Genomic DNA, 22,851 nt, shown 5'->3' with positions numbered 1-22,851 from the left:
AGGCGGAATATTGACTTGGGGAAGATCTCCGTTGCTAATGCGCCTCGCAATCCGACCGAGATCACAGGCCACACCGACAATGCACTCGGAGGCTCTGATCTAATCGGTAAACAGAGAAACTGGCGGTGCGCGCGCGCTACGTGCGCATGAGGATCACGTGCGAATAGATTATGCGAATACGTCGCCGGACGCAAATGTTTATTTAGGAAGCGGCGCGTCCTCGCGATATACGGCATTATGATAATCCGGCGTGCCTGGCGTGAGTGCACGCGGCTGCACTCGCCAACGCCGGTCACGTGAATGAATTTCGAAATTGTTTGCCAGCGAGGTAGAAGCGAAGAAGACACCTACGTCGGTGTTTTCCTTTCGCTAAAGAAAACACCGGGGAAATATCAAAATTACGCCGCGGAGCGCGAGCAAATAGAATCATTGATTTATCGACTCGATAGCGGTTATCGCTATCATCGAGACTTCGACACGCGCGCCGTATTTTCGACGACAGGATACATTTCTGAGCGCATTTTCGCCGAAAGAGAGAGAAATACGATCGGGCAGGTGGTTGCATGCATGCTCGCGCCAAGTAATACAAGCTCGCAGAATGCGGGAATAAAGCAGTAAATTTGAATAAAGAGGTCGGTCCGTTTTTACTTCTGTGTTACCGGAGAGTCAATTGCACTTCAGGGAAAGAGTTGCGCCCACCCGCTGACCCCGCGCGTAACTTTGTTTCGAAAAAGCGCGGAGAATAGAAGCGACTTTCCTGGCCCACGCAAATACAGGGCATATAAAGAATAACGTCGCTGGTTGCAAGTAAAAGGGATTTAATTAAGAAATTCATATTCACGAACTTCCGTCCCTTTTTGTAGGGAAAACTCGGATCCGCGCATCATCTCGCCGACTATCGTTAGAGTCAATTTGTATTTCACCGCACGCGTAAAGAAACAAAATTTCGCTCAGCATCGTCCGTGCTTCGTCCGCATTATGTAACGCCGTCGCCGCCGCCGCGAAACTTTTGTTTTATGCGGTTAACTTTCGTTAAAATAAATTAAGCTACGTTTTTACTCACCCGCTACGCATTTTCAAAAATAAAATTTAAAAAATACTTCTTTCTATATAACGCGCTAAAATGTAATTAAAAATACATTAACTCTATTTACGCTTAATATAAACGTACGTGACGCGTCGCGCTGTCGCATTGTCGACGGTAACGACTGCAATAGTGGTAACTGGACTCTCGTTGCACGGATTATTCCGTTGCGAAATAAGAGAAAAGAAAAATGGAGACAAGCGGGAGGCCAGGTCGGATCGGACGCGCGTGTACGCACAATGGCGATGACCGTTAAATTCAAATCAGCTGAGATATATAACAGCCGGATGGCTGGGCGCGCGCTCTCTAACTAGAATGAATGCGGCTTACCTCGACAGGGAAGTTAACGTAACGCGTTGCAGGAAGAGCGAGCAGGCGACGATGCGACAGAGACGACGACGCTCGGCCTCTCCTCCCCTCGTTCTCTGCCTTTTCCGTAACGAACGAGAGAAGGACCTCCGATCTCGCGAGACACACGAGAGCGATTTATAAACGCGTAGGCGAGAATGGTCGCGACGAGCGAGCGATATCGGTGTACGGTATACGCGAGCACTATTTACCGTATCTTTACCGCGCGGTCCGCGAATCGGCTCTTGCGTCGCGTAGTCGCGGCTAAGAATTGCGAACGGTTTGCAAGATTGTCGAGCGAGGAAGACGAAGTGAGAGACGACACCTAGAAAATATCTCGGGGTGATTAGATTTACGACCGTATATAATTTTGAATTTTTCACCCTCCACTTCGTCGCTCGTCTGATCTCTACTTCTTTCCGAACGAGCGAGAGCTCGACCTGGAAATTTGATATTTTTACCGTAAATCACCCGTATCGGATACTTTTGTCTTTTTTTTTTGCTTGTATCTTTTTTTTTTTTTTTTCCGCGAGTGATTCGACCACGAGAGACTCGCGCATCCGCGAATTCCTCGGCCGGAAAGGGGAATTCACAGGCGAAAGGGTTAACGGATGGCGGGATACCGGCGCATAGCGATGGGGGTCCGTAACGACCGTATTAATACTCGCGGCATAGGTAGCGTACCCCTCCGGTTCGGAATTCCGGTTTGTGTGTATGGAAATCCATTAGACCCGCTGACAAATCAATAGGCGCGGCCGCCGTTGCAGCGATGCAAACGTTATTCCTGCCTTGCACTACCATTAGAGAGAGGCGGACAGGTGGACGATTAAGAGATACCGAAACGTGCGCACGGAACCACCATTATCACGCAAGATGAAGGGGAGGAGAGCGAGAGAGAGAGAGAGAGAGAGAGAGAGAGAGAGAGAGAGAGCGAGAGGGAGAGAGAGAAAGAGATTAATATCCTTCGAATCGGATTGCCCGCTACATTGTGCCGATACGGTCCGACGGACACCGCTGGCGAACGGCCTGCTATTGACAAATGAACGTGTAATCGACATCCGATATTCGACCGCGCGAGAAGATATAAACGGTACGCTCGCGGGGATGCGAAACCGCACGCGGGCTAATTAGCCCCGCAGATTTTATTAAGATATCGCGAGTTAGCTCGCGCATCTCTCAACGGATGCATCAGCTGTCAGGTGCAGAAAGATTCCGTGTACCTGCCCGGCTCTTTCGACTGTTCGTTACGCAATGTCTTGCAGTTTATCGAATTTCAAGCGTCCCTGCATTGAAGTTATTACCCGCACTATTTTCCGCTAATCGTTCATTATAATCGCTAACGCGCCTGTTATCGGTACGCAAATTGAATCGAGTTACGCGCGATCATTATTTCAGTTTAGAGGGTATAGAGTTACGGGAGATTAATCTACGAAATCTCCGCGAAGGCGATTAATAATCGCCAGGCTCTGTTCCACATCGAATCGATATATAAAATTTCTTACGATTAATTTATCGCGCGGTCGTGTCAATTAAATCTTATTATTGGAGGTTCAGTCGATCTCCCCCCCCGTTGCCGATTTTCCACCGATCGATCTCTCGCGGTGAATCCAGGAATTCACGTGAATTAAAAACAAGGTGAAACTTGGCGACTCCCGCGGGAGTGATGGATGGAATTTATAACTTCTTGATATCGTTCTGGGAACACTCAGAATTTAGACTGCTTTATTACTAACTTATAAATGTGAATGCGACCGTCGATTTATTTTTAATGCGACATAATCGCGATGGCGGAACATTGTAATGCAGTATTCATATAAAATAAGACGCGAAGTCGGGGGATAACTCGTTTGGTAAAATATTTTGTTAACATTTTCCACCGAGTCTCAAGCTGCCGCGAGTAATATCGCCGGTCGGAAGTAAAGCACACAAAAACTGTAAAGAAAGTAAACTGCGCTACACGGTGTGTACGTGCACAAAACTATTACTCATTTGTATACCTAAGCGAGTCTGAGAAAAAAATAATAAAAAATAAATTTCCGCTGCGGAAAAATGTTTCGCTCAATTATTCCCGTAGACCCAAAAATTGATCGCGATTGCAATTATTAATTATATTAAATTTAATATCGCGTTGACGATATCGAAGGATAATCCTTCGTACAAATCAGCCGAGGGAAATCGGTCGTTGGCACTTTTACATTAACCCGGTGTAGTAAAAGTATCGTCATTGTCACGACGTGAATGATACCCGACTATGTAACAAAGTTCAAAGATCCGGCGACTTCACAGTTAGACGCAATTACACGATTGAATGGACCGCATAATGGGCGAGCGAGTGTTTCGCTGGCCGACCGGGTAATTGAAATCCAGAGATGCCGCCGGTGGGCGCGATTTTATGGGGTTTCCCGGTAAGACCCCGTGCGGTGCCCGTCGTTCCCTCGATCGTAAAATCCCCATTGCGCCTACGTGACAAAACCACGAGTGAATGGCGTGCCCCGCGGCAGCGGGCTATGCAAATAAAATTGGTCGGGCTAGCGTGAAGCGGTGAATTCCGAGGCGCCTGGTGCTTTAAAATCGCTTAATAGCGTACGCTTCCGTCCGGGGGCGGTATCTCGATGCTTAGAGTACCGTTAACTGAATGATTTTGCGATGATCGGTCAAGAAGTTTACGGCTTTTCGCATTATCAATTTCATTGATACTAACCGAACATCAGCAAGTCGAAAGACTGCCTCTCAAACTGATTAATTTTACACCGTTGTGATATCGTTCTCGGAATTAAAGTCGAAATTTTATGTTATTGAACAATTACGATTTGATTTTTGAAAACTATTTCAAATAGCAATTTTTTTTTTTTCGTCAATTTTTAAATGTTTGAAAACTAACTATTGGCTTTTTTTTTTTTGTTCGAAAAAATTTGACGGATGGTACCAACGTCAACTTCGTGATTTTGCGTAAGATACAGCACGGGCAGGAATGCATTTGTGTTTTGAAATGAAACTCGCGTTATTACGAAGTTTAGAAATTGAAACGTTCGTCAAACTGTCAAGAATGATAAATTACCGTTGCGCTAACGATATTGTGTGGGATACGTATACCCCAGTGAACGATTACGATAGTATCATTAGAAAAAAAAAAGGGGGGAAAAAAAGAAACATTTGTTCTTTTCTTATTAAATTAATCTATTAGTCTCGCTATTCGAGGCTTCATTATGCGTGGCAAAGACAATCGATTATTCTCGAGAACAATCAATTGTCCGGTTTTCTCATTGCGCTTTTATTGTGGCAGTAAAGGGCATGGAAAGATCGTGTGGAAATGTAATTGAAATGTAAAAACCATGCTCTCTTTCTCGCAGGGCAAAGTGAATTGTCTTGATTCCGCCACGGCAACGTTAATTACGTTTCTCTGTTATCTACATACTTTTGCATAGCGAAATGCTCCTTTGTTTAATGCAATTTCATTAGTCCTTCGTGAACTTCAACGCGCTGTACATTTTATTCCCCGCCGGGGATAAACATATACCCCTCTTTCATTCGCTTTTTTCTCTCCTCAAAAAGTGACAATTTTTTTCCTAACGAAAAAAGTTATACAAAATCCCGACCTCGCTGTACTTGAAAATGATCGCAAACGCTCGCTCGACCGTGAAGCGAATAATTCGACGATGGCTCGATGATATATCTTCTATCTATGAAATTGATTGCAGCGTACCGTATTAGTATCTTTCGTAGATATTAGATTCTCAGCATAGAAAATTGATACTAGTATCGATACTTATTTTACGACACGTTAGTTTCTATTTTCAATTACAATAATCACGTCACGTATTATTTTCCTTATTAATTTTTTTTTTTTTTTTTTTTATATAGCCTGCGTTTCAGAAAAAAACTTGAATTTCGTATAAAGTGCGGTGAGCGCACACGCTAACTGGCACTCCAAGTCCGCTTATCGTTACTTGCGATCGCAAGAACGCGGCCGCGGTATTGATATAAGCGTATCGCGGAATTTGTAAAAATTCATCGTACCGTTGCCTGTCGGCGCGATAATTTGATATTCGGTGTATTTTTCTGGAATCTCGCGGGTCTCGTACGGAATGAACTTTGGTTGTACGCGCGCAGTTATCTGCTACCGTCTCTTTTGCGGCGAAGTGGGTCGAATTTCTAACGAGGCCTGCTGACTGCCTGACATAAACTTTGACGGCAGATATGATTAGCCAATTAGATAGGTCCGTGTGCGAGAGGCGAGTGCCAATATCTTGTCGTAACTTCCATTGGCGAGTTAATAGGAACGTCCTACCGACTCGCCACACTAACCTTAGGAACCTCACCTCACGCTCGATTTTATTACGAGTAGCAGTACGGTAAATTTTTATCTGGTGCTGCGAATTTGCACGTTTTAATATTAAATTTTAATTGTTATTATATAATATTTTTGGCGAAATTATTACGAAAGAAGCTCGCGAGAATTTTTTAATTCGCTTAAAAAGAAAAATCGTATTTTAAAAGCACAGCGTGTGCCGGCGCTTTCAGCCGTTCCGTTTTCGAGAAGGAGAGATAGAGAGAGAAAATTTCTGTTCATTCGGTGGAAGACAATAGATTGGAGAATGTGAATGCACTGTCGTGTTCGCTGAGCGACATTTCACATTGGAACAATGCGTCTACGCGTCGGCAATTTTCTCTTTTCTTTGATGAAGCGCACCGCGAACTGGACAAAAAAAAAGTCAAATTTTCGCTTATATGATTTTACTTCGTAGCACAGGTGTCGTGTAGAATTGTCACGGATTACGATGGCACCTGTCTTAACGCGAACTCATGTCGCGAAGCAAGCGTGAAAATCACTTCGTACAGTGATACCTGACCGAGAGTTTTGGTACTTTATTTCGTAAGTCGAGCTCCTTTTCTTGTTTTTATAGCACGGCGTATAAAAAATATATTTCTACTTGCACGTATTAATGTTTTCAATATTAATTTCGAGATATTCGTGGAACGCTTTAAAGAACGCTTCATACGTTACGCGGATACCGACGGTCTTTATGAAAAGTTTTCTTAAGGAGACTCGAATACCGGTGCACCCTAATATCTTTGCTGTCGCGTAAACGCGATCCGCCGACTAAGTATCCTTTCGCTGGCGATTTATGCGCCAGCAACAGGTGTCGGAAAGGCGCGACGCGACGGCGATTCAGTTGCATCGCCCGAGAAAATCGGATAAGAGCCCGGGGAGAGTAGCGAGAGAAATTTGCGACTGAAAATTTTCGGCAAGGGGTCCCGGGAGTCGAAATAGAGTAGAAGCGACTCGTTAGCCGATGCTTCTTGCGTTTACTATAAATGGTAATCCAGGTTTCTGGATTGGATCGAGAAAGAGAGAAGGAAAGAGAACGAGGCGAAGACATCCCCCCAACGACGAGAAGCTAACAATTGTTTCGGTCCAAATGGGAAGTCTGATTGCACTTTTGTTTTCGGATGTCGCTCCCTATCCTTTTGTCGTTTCTCTCTCCGGCAACCGTCGTTAACAACTCCTTTACTATCGCCTAAGTATTTTACTTGCCGAGACGTAGAATTTAAGAAACTTATGATTTTTAGTTACGTCTATTATCGGTCTTGTATTTTATGCAAAAGTAAAATAAAACTTTTTCAGCCGGATTAATTGATTTCGTTACTAAGATGATAGATCTAATTTACAAACAGTTCCGATTGATACGCGTTGAAAAGAGAACGTGCAAGACTTTTCGAGGACGTGTGAAATGTATGCGAGGAAGATTGAAGACACATGGACAGAGTCCGCTTCGTTTGCCCGGCCTGCAACGGTGAAGTGACCCGCCAGACACCCATCAACGCTTCAGACACAGACAAGCCCGAGTAATCGTCCTCCACTCGTTCTGTTCTGCTTCTCTGTTCTCTACTCTTTCTCTAACTAATTTAACCTTCCTCTTCCCTACCTCCCCGGCCTCTCTCTTTCTCTCTGACTTAACCTGCATTTAATTCTTCAATTCTTTCACGTTTCATTATTCTAATTAACATGCGGAGTACGTTGCAACAATTGAAGCAGTTCGAATTATCTTTTTCTTAACCCTTTCTACCTTAAGATAACGGAAGGAATCTACATCCGCACCCACGTCTGTCGGTTTGTCTCGGTGCCGTAAAAGTGGGCGATTTTTCAGACCGTGAAGTCGATCAGACGCCACTTTGTCTAGAATAAATGCACGCGTTGCATTCTTCTCGTATGTAGGCTAGTAGTGACTTCCGCCTGTTCCTCTCTTTTCATCTCTCTTTCTCTCCGCGTTTCCATCCCCAATTAGATGTTACATTTTGTAATTGTTTCCTCCAGACCCTGCACGTTGAAGTTAATTATTCAGATCCGTTATGTTCCCGTTCGCCTTAGCTCGCTAAGAACGAACACGCGGAATGTGGTGCAGGCCGCGCCACGCGCATTATGTCACGATCATTGCCTCTAACAAGCATCTAGTATAATAATTAGCACTGCGCATCAAGCTGCATGAAACTCGCGAAGAAGCTATATATTTAAACGTTTAGTTGTAGCATAAAAAAAAAGTAATAATTAAAATAAACAGCGCGTGAAATATTTATATTAAGATCAAAAATTCAGTCAAAGATAAAGTCGCCGAGACTTAAAAATCGCATGATAAATCTCGGAATCTCTGTGCGCTAGTATTAGATAAGTAAAATTTATATTCAGACTATTTAAGTGTGTTACAAGAGTTCCGCACGGAGAGATAAGTAGCCGGGGGAGCAGAGACGAGACAGAGAGAGAGAGAGAGAAAGAACGAGAGAGGTGATAAAAAAAGTTACACGTTCGCCGTAACTTTGTTCCTTGCGATCGACGATTCGCCGTCGATGCGGTTTTCCGGAAATAATATCGGAAATACGTGACGCGCTTATTTCAAGCGACGACGCTCAAAACCGACCTCATCGAGAGTGTGGGCGAACTTTTAACGCGCTGTTTTTCTTGTTTGTTTCAGGTAAGCCACCTTCCTTCCTTTCTTCCTTCCGGTCGGTTCTTCTTCCGGAACTTTCACGGTGCTTTCTTTACCTCGGCTCTCCAAAGTGTATATATACCTATATATGGCCGGCCCTCGGGTAAGTTATCGTATCACGAACTTTTCCTGCGCCCCTCCCCTTCCCTCCTTTTACCCCTATCTCTGAACTTTAACACGCCACACCGTTTCTGTTTTATTAAACTTTTGATAGAAAATCGTGATCAGTGATATTAACGATAGTTATGACGACTCTCGAGCGAGCGAGAAAAGGGGAACGCGATTATAAAGAGGGTGCTCCACCCGAGTTATTATTAATCCTCCCTCGGCTACGAGGTAGGATTTCCCTAGCAAGGCACGCTATACGCAATGTAGCTAGAGTCCAATGCACTTGTTTATTAAGCGGGATAAAATGCCGGGCGACTTATTTATATTCCGCAAACGAACTTACCGGAATTGAATCAGAGCGCCATGAATAGAGATATTGTTCGTTACTATGCATTTCTCTTGGTGACGTTATTAAATAAGGAGAATTTTTAAAGAATCTCAACGAACGAATCGAGCGATATAAAAGGTAAAGATTCCGGCGGATCGAATATTTGAATTTCATTTCACGTGAGATAGAAAAAAAAATCGTTCATCGCCAGCGATGAATTTCTCGTTTCGACTGTAATAAGGTGCGAACAAACGTAGAGATTGCTTCTTTATAAGATCAAAGAATTCGTTTTAATATTAATATTATAGAAATTAATGAATAATTCTGGCGAAAGGAATTAGAGTTTTTTGTCGTCGAATACGGGATCGTTACGTAATGAGATGCGATTAAGGACTTTGATTACAATCGTTAATTCCGGCTTGAATTTAACTCTGTCTAGAGTCGAGCGAAGAGAATTCGACACGCGTGTGCGAGATTCAGGTCCTTAATCACGGCGCGGGTGTTGTGATAACGTTGCCCTTCCTTCCGGCGCTTTGTAATCAGCTCGTAATGATTGCGCCACAATTTTGCATCGCGCCCGATTAATGACGGATTAAATGAGCATCGGTATCACACGCGCGACATGTAATCGCGTTGTTGCTTGTGTTATTAGCGAGTGTCCATTGATTATGCCGGCGTTATTTCGTCATAATCATATTGATCCCATAGCCGATCGATTGTTCAATTATCGACGTACTTTAATCGGCGTGTTTACTTGTTGCGCAATTTATTTGCTATTTTTTTTTTTCTTTCTCAATTCCAGCGGCCTTTTTTGCCGCCACTCTGACGTATTATATTGATTAATTAGACCAATGAGATACTTTACCCTCCCGAAATTATCTGTCGATTTCTCCGCTCGCTTCCGTTGTTGAACTAACAGAAACGACGGGCACTTGCTAGTTTCGCGAGAGTTACTCTAATAGCGGTCAGAACTGCAGAACTGCGACGTGCTCGAGGGCTTGCTAATCGCGGGATAATTGCGTTCTCCGACCTCCAGCCCAAACAGTAATCTGATTCTGAAGCTTGCCGTCTTGGATCGGCCATATCTTATGCCAGGGGCTACAGAAAATTTGTCTATGCAAACTTCGAGCGGGGCGAGCGTATTTTCATCGCGTATTTCTCAAATTATTGATTGAAAGAGCGCGTTATATTAAAAACCGCAGTATCTACGCTAAAAAAAAATTTCCGGGGGGTTGAATTTAATTCAAATTTTTATAAGAGTGCTTTTATACGATAAAAATATCGCGACGCGTTGGCGGATTTTAAATACCAATTGCAGCGAATCGATCGACGTTCAGTATCGGCCCGGAGCACGTATCGCGGTTTCTGTCATATTTCGTGGTCCTCATGATTCATCGGCGAAGAGCCGAAGTGCGAGGGAGCGGTCAGGTTGAGTCTCGTTATTGCGATAGCGCAAGCGAGACTTGATTAACTACACAACTTAACCGCCGCTGTACACGTGACAATAAGGGTCAGGTCCTTGTCGGAATATTGTTGCGAGAGGAGGCGGGATACTAACACAATTATCTTCACGTGTCATATATTTTCTGGGTCGCGCCGCGCGTTAGGGACGCCGTTGCTTTATAACGAATATTATATCCTATCCATATCTTTCCGCGATACTTAATTAATAATAAATAGTAGCGCTGCTAAATGCGTCTTGATTGGAAATTAATAATAAATTATATCTCAGTTGTGCGAGACAAGAAGCGGCTGGCGATTGTTATTAATTTATTATTCAAATGCATATTTGCATTCCGGTGTAATAAAAATTAATTAATAAATAAATGCTGGATATTAATTAAGCGCGAGGTATAATATTTTTTATTTGCGAGGAGCAATACGTAACCGTACACCGTACTTTCGAGAAGCTGCTTTTGGGATTACGAAAATTAATATACTTGTAACAGAATCCAAAGCCCGAGTCTGTCTCGTCGGTTTAGCATATATATCTATGTAAGTTTATCAGTGTGTGCTCGAACTAGATTCAATTAGGGACAACGTGTATATACTCGTGTGCTCATCGATATTCATCCCGAAGCTAATACCTGCACGCCTCTCGTAGCCGTGTTAGCGTGCATAAGAAACATAGCACTGTATGCATTATTCCGTGAATCCGTGTTAATATTACAAAGATAACAGAATATTCAAGAAACAACTTTCCCTCTTCTAATGTATTAATGAACATTGAACTTAACGTCAATCAATTTATTTTTCCAATAAAAATAATTCCGCGCTTTAGTATTAACAAATAATATTTATTTTTTGCGATAGATTCGAGTGGAAATTTATCCAGCTAATCTGTCTAGTATCGGTCGTCAGTCACTGACCAGCACGGATCGTGTATCTAAATAGATCTCTAAACTTTTTTTCGCCGCGTACTTGTTTACTGTTGTGTTTTGTTCTTACGCAACGCTCGCTCGACTGCCGAATTTGCCGAATTCGCCGGGCGAACCGGTTCTCGCCGTCCCTTGCCCGCGCGTCCTCCACCTTGCGAGTTTCGAGCGCAAGGTGCCGGCCAGATGTCAACACACGCACGCACTAACACTACCGCGGCGATCGGCGGGCCCGCCGACCAGCAGTCTGGACAGTCGAGCGTGCATAGGGATAGGTCAAGACGCGTAGAAGTAGACTCGTACGCGGCGAAAAACATTTAAATATCTCGCTTTTCTAGCTCGTTATTACCTAGTAATAATTATTTACTACAGTTTTGTTAGACAGCCACGAGATGAGCCACGAATTGGCCAGCTAATTATTAGATAACGACGGAAATCAATTTCCACTCGGGGAAGATATCTCCTGAATTCGCAAAATTTTTTTTAAAGCTCCACTGTCAGAAACGTTTCCGCGCTCCTTCTCGTGTCTATATATTCTCCCTGATTGTTAATCACTCCGCGGCTAATAATACCTGTATGGATTTTGACAATGGCAGGCACGCGTGTAAGAAACGATGAGTTTGGCGTACGTGATGTAAACGTTATTTCATGAATCCATATTAGCATCACAAAGATTTGATAGCGTGGCACCAACCCGGAGCGGAATTCCCATTTACCACGGCGGTATCGTCGCGTTTCAATTGCGGCCGGCGCTCGCGAGAAATCACTTATTAAGAATCTACCGCGGGTCTAACGAGAATGTAAAGCAGTGATATCTGCGGTAAGTATATGCGCATAGTAATCACGCGCGCCGAGATTAATGGCGTCTAACGAACTGATTTGTAACATTGTTGTATCAAGCGAAGATAATTGAGCGCAATACATCCGCGACGTGCACATTCGTGTAAACAGTACGCCGCGATAGATAAATTATCGATGTACCGCGCCGACGTACGAGATATTCAGTTGGCTTGTTAATTGACTACCGCCACTAACGTGGCTTATCAAGACAGAACAAGGTACTACTGTATCTAACCATCTAGTCATCGCGTTTAAATTATGCAACGAGATAGATAATCCCGCAATAGAATGAATCGTATATCTTTCAGCGCTATTGAAACCTCATGCCTTTAAAGTCGAAGATTAAGCGCTATAAAACAGCACTTTTACATCTCATTCGAGACGTAAGATTTTGTTACGGAGTAACAATTAATTTCGTTGGTTTAATAAACCCTCGAGTGGACGATGATAATTTTATTTATTAATCGACGTAAAAGTAATATAAATCGAGATTAATTTTTGTTTATCGTCGCGACGAGTAATTAAGATGTTCGATCGTTCAATTATGGATTTTATCTCGTAGAAGTGCTTTTCGCGGAAAGTTGGCACAACGCCGACCGTCGTTATGCACGACCGACAACGAGAAGAAGGATATAATCGCGGTTCCTTCCCCTCGAAGACGCGAGTAGGGACACACGTATACTCGCCGATCTCACGGAGTAGACAATGAACCTACACTTTATCCTGTCGATTCGCGTGCTTGCTCGAACAGTCGGCCCATTATGTTCTTTTCCTGGTCTTACACCTCGATAGTCTTATTCCGGAGACTTATCGGCGAACGGAAGAACAAAAGAAAAGTAAAAAATAAACGTTGAAAAGTGGGTACCGGATTATTGTGCAAAACGTTGAATTTTATTAAATGACGTCTTTGCATAATTTTAAGAAAAAAAAAAAAAAAATTATTTTTCACGAAAACTACAAAGATATTATTATAAAAGAATCTCTTTCTCGTAACATTTAATTATGCAACTCCATGTAACGATGACATGTTCTCGATGAATATTATATCGCGACCTTTATCTCAGCGTCTTTGTATAACAATAGCGACGATGACTCGTATATGTCGTTTGAGATCTTTCCCAGGCGGAAGAACTCGACGGAAAATCTAGGTTACGCTCCTAATGTTTCTCGATTAATGATCTTAGATATAATTTTTTTTTTTTTTTTTTTAAAGATTGTACTTTATGTTTAGTAAAATAAATTACGTAAGAGAATATACCCAAGTGCGTTGATTTATATTACGATTCCTCATTTTCTAATAATTCTACACATTGTTAAATTTTTATTTTAAAAATCGTTTCATAGCTACAGAAATGTTCTTTTCATACGTTCGACAAGAAGGATATTTGATCTTATGACCTGTGCACGCCAAGAAAGATTTCTTTTTATTCCAAAAATATTTCGCTTGATCATTCGGTTTCCTTTAATAAAGAGACTGTCTCTACACGTCGATGTGAAAAGAGATAATTCGAAGGATCCTCATGCATTGTATAGTGACTTCTCGAGCAAGCAAGGCAACCGATACTTCGCGAACTAACAATGGACGATGAAGATCTATTGTGAGAGCCATTATAAAGTTCTTATTGTGAACGCTCTCTGTCTCTTCGTTGGTATCAATATCTGCCCATGAAAGTCGCGAAAGTCGATAAAAACTCGTGGTCCATTGAACACGTCAATGGAAAAAGTCGCAATAGAAAATTCATCGACATCTCGCGATTTCATTGTTCCCGTCAGACATTTAGCAGCTTCTTTCAATTTATTCAATTATGCAAACTGCACGTTTGTTTCACTCTATGCGAATTTAATTATTAAGACCCCTCTCTTTATCTTCCCTCATGGAACAGTCCGATAAGAAAAGCTTTCGAGATAAGTTCCGTGCGGAATATTAAAATTTGAACCTTTTAGCGACAATTATATCCCGGAAGATGGGAGATTAATAAGCGGCGTATTAAATTAAAGAGAGAAAGAGAGGAAAGAGAGAGAGAGAAATAAGACAGACACGTTATCACGCATATAATGACGAGACGCGTTAAAGGGGGCGAAGTTCGGGGAGGCGCGGAGGTTTTTTACGACAGCCACGAGGATTGTCATTGCACGTTGCAGGTTTTAACGGTTGTGCCGAAAGCCATTAGCGACGGGGCAGGTGCGGCGATTCGAAGTTTGTTGAACCGTAGATAACGAAGTGGCGCGACGCGTTGCAGGTTGGAAAGGTAATGACGTGTGATGCGATACGAGTGACACGTGTAAACGGGCCACGTAACAGCAGCAGACTATGCAGCCGCGGCGCTCGCTCGCGCCGACGCGACGGCACGCGCGGAGATCGCACGGTGCAACGGCGTTAAACACGGTAAACGGCGTAACGTGCATTCTAACGGGTTCGACGAGGTCCACGCGCGGCTCGTTAAACGCCTGCGAATCCAATTATGTCGTCGCGAACGCGGCCGGAGACAAATCAAAAGTCGCCGGCGACTTTTAGGCCGCGGTAAAACGTAGGGAGCTTTAAATCGTAAGAAATTAACCATTCGAATTTGTAGAGAATAATTGAGAAAAAATAATTTGCAATTTTTTTCGTTGCCCTCTCGATTTCATCTCGCACCGATTTTAATAAACAGCATCGATCGCGCTCATGAGAGTTTAATCGCGGTGATAAATTATAAACGCGTATACGTAAAAGTTTACAAGCTCATTTGCACTTATGTTACTTGTATATAAACGCGATGTACGATTTTGGTCGCTTATTTTCCGCAGCTGCGGTATTGTACCGTTGTTCTATTCTCGCGACGTAATTTCCGTATGTGGAGTTAAAGCGCCGGCGAGTGTTGGTAATTAGAGCGGGTATGGTTGAATTAATTTTTGCATTAACGCGCACCGGTTTTTTTTTTAATGCATTTTTAAATGCGTTGTGCCTGCACACGTTGGCCAGTATCCGTTACTCCGATACATATTTCGAACAAGATTGGAGATCCGATGTAATTGTAAATTAAATTGTTACGTCTTCGATGCGTCCCGTATTGCAATTTTAATCCGACTGCCATTCTCCGGTACTCGCGATAACGAGCATACCGCTCGTTATATCGTTTGCACGTGTTTGTGTAAAAATGGGAGAGAAATATAAAAAATAAAATTTGAAAAAAGAGATAAATAAAAAAAAAGGACAGATCTCGAAGATATTATTATTGTGTCATGGCGTTATTCAATAAATTGGACGAGTAGAAAAAAAGAAATGGCTTGTGGCGTAATTTGAGTATTAATTAACACTACAGTTTTTTTATAAATCTGTTTCGGGATAAAAAGAAGTTGAAAAACCAGATATCGCTCTCTAAAAATTAACATCATTTATCATTTCTTAATCATTTATCAGGTTCTCCGTGCAGTTTCAGAATCACACCGTCATTTCAAAATCGAGGAAAAAGTCGGCGAGGGTAAAGTAATCGATCTTTATGATAGGCCGACGGCTTTATGATAAGTTAACGTCACGTGAGGCGCGTTTAGGTATTATTATTATTATTCGTGCGTTTGATGGAGTCTTTTCCAGCCCGTCCCGCTTTGATCTCGCGGATCGATTCCGCGGTCGTTAATTATCTTCGCCGACTGCAGTTGATTGACTTTGCCGCAGTGAACCGATTAATTACGCTGCCAAGATCGAGGGAATGAATCATCTTGCTCCGAGGCTTCATTACGAAACGGTGAAGTTTAACAAACTCGTCTCGTCCCTCTATTTCTCTCCTACTCTCTTTCTCTCTCTCTCTCTCTCTCTTGTTCTCTCTCTCGTTGCTGCTGCAAGTGTCATCTTTGAAGTCTCGCTCGAATATTCGATTCGTCACGTTCGATCGTGGGAAGTTCCATTCACGTTATGCAAAATTTGATTTACGCATACGCGCAATTACTTATTATTCGGCGATTATTTGACTCCCCGATCAGACGCTTACTCCCATTGTTCTTTTTATTTTACGTTAAACTACCGCGGTTCGTACTACCTACGCACTCAAGTAGAAATATTAATACGAAATACGTCGGCGTTTAATATTCTAAACCAGTTTCCCTGCAATAATACAAAATTCCTATGCGCGATGTATGTATATGCACACTTATCCAATTTCGAGAACTGAGATGAAGCGCACACCGCGCGAATAATAACGATTCAATTACGCGCGAATCCATTAGTTTATCCCTGCATTTCTATGGGAAATTTGGGAAATAGGGCGGAAAGTTCTTCATTTCCGGGATCCTGTTTCTCGTTAGCTAATAATCAACCTGTTACGTATAATGTAACACAGTTGCATTTCGTTTCCGCGAACGCGCCCCGATGCCGACCCGCCGCATCGCGCTCGCCCAGATTCTTGATTTCATTCATAGCCGGCATCGCGTGCGGCCTCGCTTGCTCGCTAGAAATTCTGGACGGTCTAGCCTCTACCTTCTCCCTTCACTCCTCTTTCCGCTTCTCTTAGCTTCAATGCTACGGGCACGGTATCGTGTTTCGCGGCGAAAACACGCCGACCCTATATCAGCGAGTACACGCAAGGGAGTTAAAGCGAATCCACGCGATACTTCACTCTCGATGATTCCGCCAAATGAATTTATTCGAATATATAGGATAAGCACGTTTCTGCTTTTGTAGCGCCAATTATGGCTGCAGCTTCAACGGTCTACGTCGCATCTTTTATCGTCAATTTATTCGCGCCGCGGTATTTATTATTACAAATTGTCTTTTAATTAATTAGAATTACAGAAGATTTATTAATTAACAAAATTGGGTCCGATTTTCAATTTTGTAATTTTGTTTGGCGATTAAATTTATGATCTTTTTCAACATTTATTTCGATTACCTGGAACGCAGCGTGTTAAGCGGGTTTTGCGTTTGTCGCGCCTCGACGTATGGCTGTATCTTCTCGTGGTATCATACATAAACGTACTAACAAGGGAAAGAAAGAGAGAGAGAGAGAGAGAGAGTACGAAATCACGAGCGTTCGTTCCGGCTGCAGCGCATTGCAGCGATGTCGCGTTTGTTCCGCTGCGTTCGTGCGCGGAGATTCAGCTCTGGCCACCGCTCTAGAGAGGAAATCTACTACTTTACCCATTAAGAGACAACAACGAACGCGATGTTTCTACCTTTTCTACTAGCTCTTCTGTAATCAACGTGGAGACGAAAACCAGATGTACTCGGGTTACATTCTACTCTCGAGCATAATCGAGCTAAGATTTATACGACGTTTAATCACTAATAATTATGACGGTTCTCTATTTGAAAAAAAAAGAATGGAAAAATTTTTAATTATTTTTCTCCGTTAAATTTTTCCTTCCTTAAAAAAGGGATCTAAAGGGAAAGTAACGCCGGCTCGCTGGAACGAGCGAAAATTTGATTAAAACAAGCACCTAGAACTAAAACTGAAAACGGGATCGAATAAAATAAAGAAAAAAAAAAAGGGTATTCGTGCTAAAGATATGAGCTTCGTGGGATAAAAAATGACGAAGGGTAGAGAACTTTGTATTATTATTACAAAAAAAGAGTAGCGCGGGAGATTCGTAAATAAGATTCATAAAAAATCTAGAGAAATTTCGCGTTCGGAGAGAGGAACGTCATTACCGGCGAGTGGCGTGCTCGACGATGTCATCGTATGCTATACGTGTACGTTCGCCAGGATATACGCCGCGATTCGGAATGCCGAGCTCCGTGGTTACGTGTTGCGAAACCAAACCGACGCGATCTAGCTCTCGCGAAGGGCACGAAGAAGCTTTACGGTATTATTGGAACAGCTTTGCGCTAACTTGCTCACACGCCGGATATGTTTTCGTAGTCGCTTGGCTGCGACGCGCGAGGGTTACGTGCTTATTGTGCGTATCAAAGCGAATTTCTTACGAGCCGGAGAATGCCGGTGAGTCATGCGACGAGCGCTTTCCGCCGTTTCGGAATCGCTCGAATCTACGCGGGCCCGAGCTCGCTTTTCCCCGTGTTCCCGGTTTCACGGCTTTCGCAAGGCTGCCGGGCGTGGATCTGCCACGGCGAATGGATGGTGTCGTTAGGGACGCGATATTGGAGCCTCTCCGAGTAGGCACACGTACGGCCACGTGGAAGGTAACATATTTAGCTGTGAATAAAGACGTTTGCAGCGTACCGTATCCCACGGCACCGGAGATTGCAACTCTGTATCTGGGTACAGAGGAGAAGCTTTATGCGCGCCGCGTGTAAACCCATTGGAAAATATTTTTCCGCTTATCACGAGGAGCGCGGTAATTTATGATATATATAAATTGCACGCGCGGCAATTTTGCATCATAAATTACCGCGATATTAAAGTCCCCGCGTATGTACGTGCGATTACTCGGAAAGAGTAACGTGTCTGGCCGTGAGAGTAAAGACGTTCGCGGGATATTGTGTTAGCAAGTTAAGGACTCTCCGGTAAGAAGTACCTATGCCGCGCAGTGGATACAAATGTAAAAAGTAATTTTATTTATTTAACTGTACGCCGATGGATTTCGGGATACGAATATTGAACGGATAGAAAATTGATCTTCGCGTACCGTAAAGGTTACAGGGCGTTACAATTAGCCGAGATAATCAATTGCTGGCACGTCGATACGGTGTTTTAATTGCCCCTGCTCGATGCGCTCTTACGGAACACGGGCGCTGCAACGGTTCCGGTGGCGTTTAGCAACGGAACGTTAATACCGTCTGTTCATGTCCTCCTTTTATTTTGTCCTTTTTTTTTATTTTTTAATTTTCTTTTTTTTTTCCTTTCTTTTCGCGCCGCGTAATGAACAGCGGTATTGTCGTTTTCGACGTACTCACGCTTCGTCGGTGAAGCAAGCGGAATGGAGCGAACGTCGTTAAGTCGACACGGTGGTAAGAGCGTGGGCGCGAAACCGTCGGTTGGGGCAGCCGAACGATAGCTTGTAATTGTACATGTTTTCTGCCGTGTGCTGTACCGTTAATGTAAGTGGACGGCGACGTTCGAACGATCGAACGATGCATTCTAGACGGTGTCTCGAGAATTGCTCTCTGGATACCCGGTTGAATTCGATATCGGTTTGTTTTTCGCGTACGTCGCTTTGCGACACCTTGTATGCCGCTTTGCCACAAAGCACCGTAATTTACGAAACGATCGGCCGCATCGAAACACTCGCTAGATTGAATTATTATTATTACTTACGAAATTTATCATGCTTAAACGCGCGGTTTCGTATCCGTTATATCTCGCGGGTATATCGAATGCAAATTCGTATTGATTCAGGGGGTCGTAGGAAGAGGCAAGCTTACGTAATAACCGTAATAATGATAATAATGAGCCGCGTAATGGTAACGAGAGATTAACCGTCCTGTCTTCACGTATACGCTTCGTGCCGATTGCGTAACTAATTTAAATCCACACGATCCCGAACAACTCCTTCCGAGAAGAGTCCGAGGCCGGGGGAAGATCAATTATCTCTAATCGCCGCCTATCAGCCATTTATTACGCCGAATTAAACTATATCGCTTCGTCTTCCCATTTATTACCGCTATTTTGCATCGGGACCGTACATCGTTCTATCTTTCAATTATCGTTCCAGCGTGATTCGTCCAGCGTCGTTAATGCTCCCGGCATTTATCAACTCCAGCAAATTGTTGTATGGGATCTCGAGGGATCTCTCGCGCGCAACGTAACAACAAACCATCCGCTCATTTGTCTACCTGTTATTAAGGAAATCGGGGAAGGCCCTAGTTCCGCTTCTCATTTGTTCTTCACGGGGTCTTCGCGATTTCTCGCCGAGCAGAGTCGAAGTTTATCGCGAGTATGCCCCGCTAAAGTATACCGGCAAGCTGTACCGGTGAAAGAGGCGCTTTGATCACGGTCGTTAGCAAAGTTCGTTCTCGTATGATAGCGTAGTGAACTACATCGAAGAGGGATGTAGTTGGAGCCGATAGTCGATCTAGGAAATGTATCGCCCGCGATAGGTAGCCGGCTGATAAGAGCGGTCTTACCATCTTCGTTGCTCTCTCTTTCTTTTTTTCTCCCTTCGCTGATTTTTTTTTTTTATCGCGATATCCCTTCGTCCCACCGCGCCGCGCTCTCGGATCGCGAGATAACTCGTACGTGTTGCGTATGCATAATGTCCCTAATTACTTTACATTGTTGCTGTTGCGCGTAATAAATACACGGCGACTTGCGCACGAGCGAGTGTAGTCGGGTGTCTTCCGCGCGAGATTTACTGCCGCGAGATTACGAGAGTCCGAGGGACCTTCCTGCCGCCTTCTCTTTCTCTATTTCTCGATCTCTCTGGTAGACGGGCGTTCCTCGGCTCCTTTTTTACTTATTTCGGTTATCAGTTATATCAGTTCTACACGGAGCTCAACTGCGCACCTCGCTTCCGCTGCTCTCTTTTCTTTTGTCCATTATTTTATTTTATTTTTTTATATTTTTTTTTTTACCTTTTTCGCGCGCTCGGGGAGCGAAGGGCTGGGGATAAATCCGCGTTTGATTGTTACACATCACGCGGATTGCGATCTCAGATGACTCACATTTTATTTGTACCACGCGACTTTCAATACGTGCGACATTGTCAGGGAAATCTATCTTAGTGTCGAGTCGTCGAATTGTCACGCCACTTTTTTTCTTCGCGTTTTATTTTTACTACATTCGCTTTTCATTTTTAATAACCGCGCATATATATATTTTTTTATCTTTAATTATAAGCGCTGCCTTATCAACATTTTATAGAAAGTATTAGTCGTTTTTCTTATTACTAGAAGAAACCATCCGCGCGCTACACACGCGCTATTTTTTAAGAAATCTTACCCGATTGCAAATTACACAAAAGAAATTATGCGACTTACCAATCTGCATACAGCGGAGTTGTGGAACTCTGCCGGTGGCTGTAACATAAAATAAAACATATTAATGTAGACATGTTGGTATTTCAATTAAAATAAAGGTAAAGATTTATTTTTATAAAGATTTTCTAAGAGAAAAAAAAATTAATATTCACCTAAAAGTTGCTCCGCCGAGGCAGGATGCCCCCCGGGCCTGCTCCTCCTCTCAGATGGGACGTGTCGAGTCATCCTTCCGCGCACTGGAAACTCGCGAACACCCCGACCCGTGATTTTAATACCGCGGAAATTACTCAACGATCACTCGCGCGTTCCATGGTTTGGCACTCGCGATTAAAAGAAAGTCGCGTGTCGAAAAACTACGCCCGTATACTCAGCGGATCTCCCGGGACGACCGACGAACCGGCTGCGGTTCGTATGTATCTTAATATCAGCGGTGACGAGACGCGTTGGCGATAGCGGACAGCGGACAGCAACTGCGCCGATCTGTAACATAAAGAAATATCGAGTGGTTAATCATGGTTATCGTGCCGAAAGGGTTTTCGTTAAACGGAAGTGCGAATTACTTTCGGTACGGAGACATGTGCTCGCTGCGCAGTGTGTAGTACGTGTGTGCTTGCGTGACCGCTGGAGAAGGACAGAGCGAGAGTGGAAGTGGTGGGGCAATATACCTAGCGCGCGGCACGTAGGCTCGCGCTCGCTCTCACTCTGTTCCCTCCGCCTCACTCCACCTCCCCCGCGCCTATCTATTCGTCGCTCTCATTCGATTTAAAATCGCCGACTTAACAGCCCACGTTGACTCTCGCTTGGCGTGAAGCAAACCAAGTGAGAGAGAACTAATCAACGTCGGTTTTAGCGGTAACAATTAACAGCTAATTTACGCGTTACGCCAATTTTTTAAGACAGGATATATTTTAGTTAATTGTATAAAACTGCAGGTAGTAATTTTATTTCAAATAATAATGCTACTTTTATAGCACAAAATATTGCGCGAATGCACTTTATACTACTGCCACGTGCAACGGCACTTGGGGATCCACGGGATCCGCTTATTCGACGCGCATGTTATTTAAAACGCAATCCGCGTTTTATTCACGTCGACGTATTCGCATTTCCTGCGAGACACATTTGCACGCGCGCGAAAATAACTTTACGGCACGTCCCGGCCGCGCTGTAATCGCGTTCGTAATTATCGTCGCGCTTCTCGATCTCGTTCCATATTCCCAGAAGATCCGTCCGTGTCATCGCGCGGCCCGCGCGAAAATAGATACGGCGTATAAAAAGCGATTAAACGAGCAAGAACACGTGCGCGAGTTGCGAATATGTGGAACTCATTTTAGCTCGCGCGTGGACCAGGCTAGTAATTTTCAACTGCGTTGCGGAACCTACGTTTTCGACCCATGAAAAATAGACGACGCGCTCGAGATGGATGTAAAGGGTATAAAAGAATCAAATTTACAACTCCGATTTTTTTGAATGACAAATTAGAAGGTTTATTTTCCCTCGTATCGTGTGTTTCAACATATTTCATTTTTAAATAAGAATTTTCATAATTTAATTTCGACATTTAAAAGAGTCCGGTAATTCTATAATAATATATTCAGCTCTTCATACAAAGACATGTAACAAATATGATAAAAATGACTTCTGCCTTTTTTTTTTATTTTATTTTTTTAAATGTTTCTTATACAATATATTTATATTAACAAGAGCACAATACCCGTTACGTACCCGTACGAACAGACGAGCGCAAATTTATCGAATGCGGCTGGAAACGGAATTAAGCAATGCTCGATAAATTAAAAGAGAATATTCGCAATGGCCCCGCGTACAAAGCTCACGTCCGCGATGACGGAATTTTTTTGCAATTACAACAATTTTAAGCTCCCCTTTGGCGCGCACGTTCCGTATCGCCAGGATCGCGTTTTCCCCTTTAATCACGC

The 22,851-nt window shown here is 43.4% G+C and overlaps 1 protein-coding gene and 1 long non-coding RNA gene across 16 annotated transcripts in view; one reads left to right on the top strand and one right to left on the bottom strand.

The window, feature by feature from the left end:
* LOC139102738 (uncharacterized) overlaps window positions 1-22,851 on the bottom strand; it is a 365,092-nt gene that overhangs the window by 55,096 nt on the left and 287,145 nt on the right. The gene's annotated exons all lie outside the window — the stretch shown is intronic.
* The window catches only part of LOC139102730 (CCR4-NOT transcription complex subunit 6-like), a 318,650-nt gene that overhangs the window by 182,519 nt on the left and 113,280 nt on the right, over window positions 1-22,851 (top strand). Inside the window, exon 4 of one of the 2 annotated variants that reach the window (XM_070656849.1) lies at window positions 8,401-8,518. The exons of the other annotated variant lie outside the window; for it this stretch is intronic. Within the exon in view, the coding sequence (XP_070512950.1) occupies window positions 8,401-8,518 (118 nt within the window). The remainder of the gene's footprint in view (window positions 1-8,400; window positions 8,519-22,851) is intronic. 2 annotated transcript variants of the gene reach the window in all.

Source organism: Cardiocondyla obscurior, linkage group LG05 (assembly GCF_019399895.1).
Source record: "Cardiocondyla obscurior isolate alpha-2009 linkage group LG05, Cobs3.1, whole genome shotgun sequence".
NCBI classification, from domain to species: domain Eukaryota; kingdom Metazoa; phylum Arthropoda; class Insecta; order Hymenoptera; family Formicidae; genus Cardiocondyla; species Cardiocondyla obscurior.
Note: the sequence above shows the minus strand (reverse complement) of the source record. Positions and strands in the feature narration are given on the sequence as shown.